This window comes from Acanthisitta chloris, unplaced genomic scaffold (assembly GCF_000695815.1).
Source record: "Acanthisitta chloris isolate BGI_N310 unplaced genomic scaffold, ASM69581v1 scaffold21266, whole genome shotgun sequence".
In the NCBI taxonomy this organism is placed as follows: Eukaryota; Metazoa; Chordata; class Aves; order Passeriformes; family Acanthisittidae; genus Acanthisitta; species Acanthisitta chloris.
Window position 1 is genome coordinate 6816 of NW_008677834.1, and position 10259 is coordinate 17074.

At 42.6% G+C, this 10259-nt stretch overlaps 1 protein-coding gene across 1 annotated transcript in view; it reads right to left on the minus strand.

Annotated features, from left to right (window-relative positions):
- Window positions 1–2647: 2647 nt before the first annotated feature.
- The window catches only part of LOC103804083 (aldose reductase-like), a gene marked incomplete at its 5' end in the record, with an annotated part of 8574 nt that continues 962 nt past the window's right edge, over window positions 2648–10259 (minus strand). The window contains 7 exons of the mRNA XM_009076672.1: window positions 2648–2741; window positions 3440–3522; window positions 4329–4412; window positions 4948–5029; window positions 5166–5272; window positions 8561–8683; window positions 9070–9147. Coding sequence (XP_009074920.1) covers window positions 2699–2741; window positions 3440–3522; window positions 4329–4412; window positions 4948–5029; window positions 5166–5272; window positions 8561–8683; window positions 9070–9147 — 600 coding nt within the window. The remainder of the gene's footprint in view (window positions 2742–3439; window positions 3523–4328; window positions 4413–4947; window positions 5030–5165; window positions 5273–8560; window positions 8684–9069; window positions 9148–10259) is intronic.

Consider the following 10259-nt stretch of genomic DNA (forward strand, 5'->3'; position numbering starts at 1 on the left):
TCTTTGATCTTTCCACTTTACCTTTTAGGAGATGAAAGAAAAACTCTATTCTTGTAGGCAGAGAAGAGAGTGTGGCACAACTATGAGGGTACACCAGCCACGTATTTTAGTGTAAAAATTCACAGATTGACTTAAAATAAATGAAGAGTAGGCTGCAGCTAGAGATTGCCTCCTCCTCTATCTCAGCCTTATTTAATTATATCTGCCTTTGAGGAAGGAATCCCAAAACATTAGGGGTGACAGGGCTTTCTGTCACTTCCCTCTGTTCAAGCTCATGCATCCTTGCCCCTTCGCTGGTGCTTCTGTTTTTGCTCTATTCCCACTCGTATTTCACCCAATCCAAGCCCTCTGCTGGGTAAGTGCTGCACGGTGTCCCAGAACGACCCCTTCCAAATTCCTTCCCTCTAAGTCATCCAGCAAAACACAGAGAGAGCCTGTTACAATGCCACTCCACCCTGAGTGCTAGCTCGTCTCCCTTCTGCTGGGCAGCACTCGCTCTCAGCGACGTCTCCAGGAAAATTCCTACTCGAGAATGGAAAATTTCAGGCACAAACTTCATGAAAGTTACAGTGAAATGAAAACAGAGGAAACTAACAGAACCTGATGTACTATTTTGGAAACCCTGACCCTCAATGCAACTTCTTGCCAGAACACACTTGTCACAAAAATGTCCTTTCCAAACAAGTCAACATTGCCCCAAAGAGTCTTCTGTCACAGCTCAGACTAAAAGAACATTAGCTGTTCTGGTCTTTTGTAGATGCCTTTGGGCTTTTGTTTATCAAATTAGAGAACAAGAACACTTGCATTTGCTTTTAAGCCCAGGATTTATAGCAATTATAATCAATTTATATTAGGTGAATCAGAATCAGAGGAGTATATTGCTTAGGGGCAGACATTGATCCTCTCCTCCTCATGTTATAAGTTAACTCAATTTTGTCTGTTCAGACTATTGTAAATGATTGTGCCCAAATCATGTTGCATGTGAAGTCTTGTCTCAGCAGCAGTGGAAAGATTTAAGAGATGCATTTGAAGATCACAGAAATCAGTTCTCAATGTAATGGTTAGTTAATCAGAAAGAACAGTTTTCAATTAGTATGACCTCTTATCAGTACCAGGAAACAAACCACCTGTTTCACAAATACTTGGAGAACAACTGCATTCATGTTGCATTTTAACCTGGCTGAATTTAAGGTATGCTATGCAGTTATGGAATCAGAATCCTACCTTATGTTTGCCATTTAGGTTGGTTATGCAGTTAAGCTCTAGTGTCTCCTCCTATCCGTTCAGAGAGGAGCCCCTTTCTGCCAGGCCTACACAACCTCCATCAGAGGACCTAGAGGTTCACACTCTAGATCTACTCAGACATTGGAAAAGAGTTTTCACAAGAACATGCAAGAATCACCCAACACTAGCCACTGCTTTCACCAGTGCCCAAATGCACTTTGTGAAGTCTTCACGAGTTCTCAGATGGCAACACCTTGAAAAGCACTACCTGTAAGTACTGGAACAAACATCTCACATACCACAAGCTGAGTATAAGACCATTTTTCTGTGCTCCCAGAACAAAGCAGTAAAGTTTTGGCTCTGCTAGCCCATGAGACAGGATTTTGCTGGATATTCATTTTTACTACCTTTGCAAAAGGTAGCTGGTGCAAGCACAGAAATCCTTCCTGCATCATGTGCTCCCTGCCTGGAAAGGGCAAGTTTTCTTCTACTTGTTAAAACAATCCCATAGGATGCTGTGTAGGCTTTAAGTCTTCAATGGATAAGTCTTCTACTAGCCAAAGAATACTATCTCTCCAGTGAATAAAAACTGAATTAAACAGTAGTGCATTAGGCTGTCAGACACACCAAAACAGCTCTATTTAAAGAGAGGCTCAGACTCCTTGGCCAAAAGGTCATCACACTCAGGTGTTCTCCATGTGCACTAGCATAAGAACAGCAGACAGCTAGCAGGTCATACATAAGCTAACATCAATACCAGGTGATTAGGTTGGGGATGATAATTTTACTTGCTTTCCTGTAATCTCTAGAGGCAGCTGATACATTACAGCTACTCCAGCATTACTATCATTAGAGCACTGCTGAAATAACCATCTCATTACACACAGTAATGAAACTGTATTTTATTATAAGCAAAACCAGCTTTTATATCACCAAGAAACCAGGACCTATACACTTTTCAGAGAGCTGCCCATGTAGAAACTGCTGTACTTAGAAATCAACTGAAACTTCCAATTAGAGGAAGAAAGTAGGGAGTGTTACAAAGAAACAAAACCAACCCCAAAAGTAATCAGGAAAAAAGCAGACCTCATTATGCAACATCTGCCAATATCCTGGTCCTTCCAGACAACAACAGTCACTAGCTCCAATTCACAGTATTCCAAAAATAAAAGTGTCTGCTTGTTCAAACTTTCTCAATATTTGCTGCTTACCAATTCCAGCCATGCTGTTTGGCAAAGACAACCTACTAGTCCACACAGTGTGCTCTTCATTTTAGCATCTCCTTCTTCCAAAAAAGAAAACAGCACAAAGTCACTGACTACATATACTGCATCTTTGTGAGGAAAAAAAAAAAAAAAAGAGGGGGAAAAATGGGGATGTGGGAGTGTTTCTGAGGCAGTGAAAAGCTATGTAGACAACTCATAGGCAACAGCAGAAGCATATCTGAGAAGTCTGGAGAGCCAGGAAACCATCCTCAGTATTCTGCGTTGAAAGGGTAGCCCTTGTGATTTTTGCACCTGGAGGAAATCAAAAGCAAAGGTTATGTCATGTGTGAAAGACACTATATGCAGCTGTGTTCAAAGAACTACTGAGGGAGGAGGTGAACTGCATAAAAGCAGAGTCAGTTTGTTTCTGTTCGGGGTGACACGCTGTATTTGTAAACAAAAAGATTCTGAATGCCTTGTGTTGTTAGGCTCTCAGCACCTCAGGTGATGTGACCTAGGGGCTTTGTAGACAACTAATTCAAGGTTTTGCTGTTTACTGACAGGAACACCTTTTTCTGCAGCCTTCCAACAAAGATTTCATATCTGGCCCTAGGCTTCCAAGCTGTAAATCCTCATGTTACTTTTTGAACATCCATCCACTTTCCCACAACTCCTGAAGAACATACAGATTTTGTAAATTATACCTAAGGGTCATGGCAGAAAGATAAAATCCCACAAGCAAAGTTAATCCAGAATTTAAGCCTCTTGCTGCAATTCCAGCTACAAAAAGTTTCTTGGGGACTGAACTGAAGTTTACTCTATGGTCATCATGATTTGGTTCATAAAATGAATATTTACAAATGTTACTCTGAAAAGTTACATTAAGGATGACAGCCCTTGGGAAATGGAGTTTGCATATCCTGAATTTCAACCAAGACTAATATTTATAACTTCATATCCTGAACTATGTGATAACTTAACAGCTTAAAGAAAAAGAAACTGCCACTTACATTAACATTGCACAGGCTCTCCAGTTTCTATTAAAGCTGAGAATGGTTGCCATCTCCTCTTTAGTCAATTCAAAGTCAAACACCTACCAAGAGAAACAGCTGGAAATCATCTCTTTGAACAAATCAGCACTTGTAAACCAGAATCACAACGTTAAAGAACAAGCCCACAATGCAGGGTGCTCATTAGAAGAAATGACTGCTTCATACAGGGAAAGGAAAAAGATAGCTCTCTGCATTTCCAAGACTCATCTAGCTGGAGCTGGGGAGGAGGTAAGCAGGGAAAAGCAGGCATTAAAACAAATCCCTCAAGTTGCAGTTAGATGTGCCAGTTGTTTTAAGTAGTTTGGAGAACACTTAGTGTTGCAGAATGCTTCCATCCTCTGTTTGTGAAGGATGCATCTTTCTGTCCTATACCACAAAACAGCTACAAGACTTCGGTATTCCACCTAAAGCAACTAGGTGTTAGAATTTTGCTGCCAAATACTGGTCTCCAAGGCTACTGAATCAAGATCAGTACACATGGCTTATGGGCACCAAGACTATTTTCTTAACAGACTTCTCTCCAGAAATCTTTGGTGGTGTGCTACTGCACTCAGGCCCCAGCTAAGCTCTGTAGAGGACTCATTCACATGACACAGAACAGGAAGCATCACATAATGTGACAGCTCAGATTATCAGGATAGTGTTTCCAAAAGCTTTGTTCACTCCTGCTCTCCAACTGCAATCTTGAAATTAGTTCTCAGTAGACTGTAGGTAAACATACAGAGAAAAACCCATTCCTCTAGTCAAAGCAGCACTTGGGAAGGGTGAGACAGTGTCACTGCTTGCTCTGCAGGAGCAGCCATGCCTTCCCTGCAGGGCAGCACCCAGCTCCCTCCTGACCCCTCACCTTGAAGTTCTCCACGATGCGCTGTGGTGTGACAGACTTGGGAATCACAATCACATTCCTCTGGATGTGGAACCGAATGAGAACCTGCAAGAGGCATATCACTGAGTCAGAGAGAGCAAGGCTATTGTTCTGTGGCAAGCAGAGCCTGTTCCAGCAGCTATTTGCTGTAAATGGTACAGTTCAGCAGAACTAACCCATGACTCAGAGCTGCATTTCAAACGGTATCTGAGTCCCAAGCAGCACTTTCTGAAGTGCAAATAGAGGAGTGGTGGAGCCCCACATAGGCCTCCTTTCTCCTCTCCCATGCAGCTTAGTGGTACTCAGTTCCTTTCCTTCCCACCCAGACTTCTAGTAGGTTATACATGCTATAGAGGTTATACAAATGCTCACTTCTCTACAACAGATCTTGAGATGGCAAGACTGAAACATGGTCAGGAAAATGTTTCTTGTGATGGTCAGAGCACCCTTGCCAGTGTGCATTGCAGGCCACATTACAAACAAACCTGCATTGCTCCCTAACACCACAGGTGACAGAGTGAAGAGCCAGCCTGTCCTTTACATTGTCACTAACTGTCCTTTGTGCTGTGCTGCTGGAAGGGGTACTCTGGCACCTACCCACCTGTGCTGGGGTTTTGTTGTGCCTGGCTGCAATCTCTTTGATCTTGGGGTCATCCAGAAGGGAAGGATCCTCTGGCTTAGCCCTGCACAGAGGAGATGATCAGTGGCAAGAAATCTTCATAGATCCCAACCTATCTGTATCTAGATGAACAATGCTGCATGTCTATTCTCAGTGCATCAAGCATAACCCACACTAGCTGCCTTGCCAACCCATCTTACCATGGTCTGTCAGGAGAGCCAAGGGGACTGTAGGCTGTCACAGAAATCCCTTTGGATTGACAGTATTTGATCAGCTTCTCCTGGGTAAGGTATGGATGACATTCGACCTGCCAACACAGAAGTCCAGAGATTGACAGTGATCTAACTGCTTCAACAAATTCCAGGGTCTTTAGTCAAATCAAAGGCTAATTTTTGTTCTAACTTACAGTCTCTGTGTGATATTATGCAGCCTTTGTTTTCTGTATGCCCCCACTGCCTTTCTCCTATTTGAGATAGTTCTCCTTGCAGTGAAGGGTCCAAGGACTCTAACAAAACTCCTCAGAACTTTGCTGATCCAGATCATAGAATCATAGAATTTTAGGGGTTGGAATGGACCTTACAGATCATCTAGTCACAACCTCCCACTAGACCAGGATGCTCAAGGCATCTCCAACAAGATGCTCTCCAACATATGGGATGACCAGCCACGTAATTGCTTTACTGGCACAGTTCAGTAAAACGCACACACAGGATAACTAAAAAATCATAGCAATAGGAGGTCAAACCAGGAAGTCCAAAGTTCTCTTTTTATCCCTGATTAAACATGCCATAATATGTTTTGTACAGCTACCACATTAACTTCAATGCCAGCATTATTTCAATCATTTTTATTTGCTTTGTGCCCGTACTCCTGTTGAATTCCTCCAGTCTGCAAACAGTGACAATGGCTACCTGCCACACATGTTAGCCCTTCAGCCCACTGTTCATGAGACTGTTTATAAACACATGTGCTGAGCAACCACTTCCCTAAGAACAGCTACATAACACAACACAGACTCCTTAACAGAGCTGTATTCCAGCAAGTGAATGCACAGATTTGCAGCATGGAACAGGAATTAGTCATGTGTCAGGAGGCAGTGAATGGACATGAGTACTGATGCTTTGCATTAGAGGGACTTTCAGGACAGTTCCACACCAAGGAGCACTACTTTTCTTTCAGCAGGCAACATCAAGAACCTTTGGCTACGCTGCCCTTTGAGCCTCCTGCAGGCTGCTGCTGCCTCTGAGGGAAACTTGTGGCAGGTGGAGCAAGGGAGTGCAAAACATGGGATCAGTTTACAGCCTCGAGCTCTTTATTTGTGGTTCTAGCTGCTTGCTGTTATCAGAAGCCTGCATGCCTGCTTCCCTTCTGAGATATGCTGGAATATGAAACACAACACTTAGTTTATGGGACAGATCATACATATTTATATTTTGCTTCACCAGTTCCAGAAAGAGCTACTCAAGAGTAACAGAGCATCTAGTTTTCTCAACTATTCCACAGGTAGATTTTATGTGACATAAGCAAAGAAAAGTCATCCTTATGTGCCCACTGGCACTCAAGTTGAAAAACTTCTGAGCTATATTAGCTAGCATTATGTTTGGACCAGGATGAAAAGCCTATGATGTACATTTAAACAAGTGTCTTAAGCTATTATTACCACAGAGTGTGGATTGCAAAGTACTTAAGAGCCAGATTTTCTTACTGAATTAAGTACTAGTATCATTGTAATGTAATTACTACTTTGCCAAATTAATTTCTCACTACAAATGAAACCAATGTACATCCTGTCCACATTCAAATTAGGAATGGGAATGACATGAAAGACAGTGGATTGCTGGATTACACAAGAAATACTGGCACAGAGAAAGTGCTTTCAGAAAGCATTTATCACTAACAGATCAACTGATAAGTGTTAATAACAGACAAGCTTCCAGGCTTGCAAGCATTGCAGCAACTTACCAAGGACAAGGACCAAAGACCTACTGCTCTGAGATTAACTTGATTATACTAATCCGAGTTTGAGAACATTTAGAAGTGTGAGAGGCCCAGACCAGTGACCTCTGTGCAAGAGCCAAGGGTAATTATCATACAGTGAAAGTAGCAATGATGTGTCCAAAGTGCTGAAAGGTATCATAAAATTCACATTAAGTACCCTAAAATTACCTTGGGACTGACAATGAAAAGACATTGGAGAACTACTAATGTTGCACTTGTCAGAATGTTTCAGTTTTATGTTGAATAGACTTCCAGAGAATAATCCTATTAGCTTTCTGAAAAAAAGGTGTTAAAATCCCCTTTCAGTACATATGCTCAAGCCACCACAATAAATTAACCAGTTCTCATAATCAGGTATCAATAGCTGAGACCGCAGTCCTTAAAACACCACAGGAATCAAGGTCAAGTCTAGACAGACCCCAGAGGGGTCTATCCTGGGACTTGTCCACTTCAACAGCATGTGCCAGGCTATAATCACATCAGACTTGCAGGTGATGCCAAACTGGGGAATGATCAGTCAATACACTCAAGGGCAGGGCTGCCACTTCAGAAGGACCCAGTCAGGCAGGAGGAACAGGCAAACAAATCTTGAGGAATTCAACAAGGCTGCACACGAAGCCCTGCACCTGGGAAGGAAAAGCCCCTGGCAATAACACAAGCTGGGGCCCAACTACCTGCAAAGCAACTATGCTACAAACAACCTGAGAACCACAGTAGGGTGAGCTGAACATGAGCCAGTGGTGAACCCTGGCAGCAGGAACATAGCCAGTAAATTGTGGGAAGTGATCATCTGCCTCTACTCACACCTGTCAGACCACCTTCATCACACTGTGTCCAGTTTTACCCCCTTCCCAGGCCTCTCACTGGAATAAAGATTGGCAGACTGACATGAATTCAACAGAGGAACACCAGGATGGCTAAGAGCTGGAGAACCTGCTGTACTGGGAAAGGCTGAATGAGCGTCTGCCTGAAGAAGGGAAGGTTTCAGGTCTCCTGGGAGCACCTTTTCCAGTACCTAACAGAATGTCATCCAAATACAAGACAAGCTCTTCAGTGGTGCATGGAGAAAAGCAATAGACATAGGCTGAAACTGGACATGGGAAAACTGCCTCCCCATACACCCAAGGCAGGGGGACTGGCAGCAGAGCACCCTGCCTAGGGAAGCTGTGCAGTTTCCATCCTCACAGGTTTTCAAGATGGATATAGCCCTGGACAAACTGGTCTGACTTCACAGCTGATGCTATCTGAATTTTCCTAAGATTCTATGCAAGTCCTGCCTATATACCTGGACACGTCTATGGCCTACCTTGCAACTCCACTTCCTCCTAACCCTCATTAATACATTAAGTATATTCCTCATCAATTCCCTCAGTCATCAGCAACAAGAACCAGTCTCTTCACAGAGGAGTTACAAAACTTGAACCTTGTGCATCCAGAAGCAGTTGCAGGGTAAGATTGAAAGAACTGGCCATGTCTACTCCATTTGCTCTTTCTACATCCTCATTTCAAAATAAGATCTTAGTAATTCCTAAAAATAAACCACAACATAACAAAAAACTACACCCAAACTTTTGTCTGCTGTCACTTTGCAGCTTACCTGGTTGTTTGCAGGCTTGTATTTCAGTCCTGGCTTGTTCAAGATTCTTTCAATCTGCTCATGGTTGAAGTTAGAGATTCCAATGGCTTTTACCAGACCAGCATCCACCAGCTCTTCCATGGCCTGAGACAAAGGGGAGCACAAAGTCAGCATCTAGTACACAAAGGGGAGCCTGGAGAATGCATTCTTCCTAACATGGCTTATTTCCTTCATGAGAAGCCCAAAATAAGTGTTTAGATTTTCAGTGTTCAAGTTTGAGGAAAAAAACCCAGAGCACTACTGTACTTGTGCCACACCTCCCATGTCATCAATGCTCATTTTTTGAGACTGGAAATTCACAGCGAGTTAGAAGTGGAAAATAAAATGATACTCAACAACCCACAATTGTACCAGTGAGTCCTTCCAAACAGATCTAAATACATGAGAGTTTAGACTGCAGAAGGTAATGAAAGCATGGTAGAGACTGCTGAGCACAAAAGACACCATTGTCCTGCTGTGGCTAAGCTTACCTCCCACGTCTGTAGAATATCTGTGTTGCTGGGGATAGCCATGCCTTTGTCATCTGTGGGGAACAGCTCCTCTCCTGCCTGTCAGAGAGAGAGAAAAGGCTTGAAACAGTCTTTATTGGGAGGCTGGGTTAACAGCAGCTGAAGAGCATGGTACTACAAACTCTTACTGCAGGACAAACTAACACTTATTATTATACTCATTATCTACATATGTATTAAGATGCTCATTATCTGCAGTTTTCAGTCTTTTGTTTTCACATGGCACTTTTTGTCTGCAGCCAACCCAATGAGGACAGGTACATCTGGAGGACACTGTGACCCCTGGCTCATCAAAATCCATGTGGTGAAACCTGTCTCCACTTGCAGAATTATATCCAGTTTACAAGTTTATTTTCTGTATTAACAAAAATACAGAGCTTGTACCTGGATAATGAAGTGTTTTATTGAAATGCATAATAAGGACCCACTTAGGTACTGGAACATGTTCAGTTTATATTGGATCAGATCTGCTGACAGGTCTTTCATAGGGAAACTCATTGTTTAAGTTGCTGGCATAGGGAATGTTAAAACAGCCTGTGTCCCAGTTAGCACTACATGCCAGGTATCAACTTCATTCAAAACCAGTTATTTTCTACTGACACACACATTTTCACTTTGATAATTCTGTCCATGTAAAATTAATTTTAAAAATACAGATGCTACAAAGAACAGTTGATCTTGGAAGCAAGAAGTACAAATAAGCTTTTGACCAAGCTCTAACTGAAAGACTAAGCTTGGACAGACTCAAACTGAGGCATCAGTTCCTTAGCATACAGTTAGTAAAAGAGTTAGGAACTAAAAGGTTTCACCTTTTGAAATCCAAGGTCTGTGGAACACTAAGGTTCCTATAGCAAAGGTCAGTTCAATCTGTATTGTAGTGGACTTAGTGATTAAAGACAGAAACATTCTCTTATTCTGAGAGACTGTAACATGCAGAGCAAAGAAGTTCTGTCAGACAATAAAGTCCAGCTTTCCTTCCCACAAAGGAGGAACCACACCATCGTCAGTTGAGCATACTTTGAACTTGTAAAGGCAACACTTAGGCAATAATCCGAAGGAGAGAGACCTATATCTGTCTTCTGCTTGCAGCAGGGCAGCTTGGCCCTAGGTCAGGGTCCACCTCTTCCATGACCAAAAGGGGAGCATGCAAG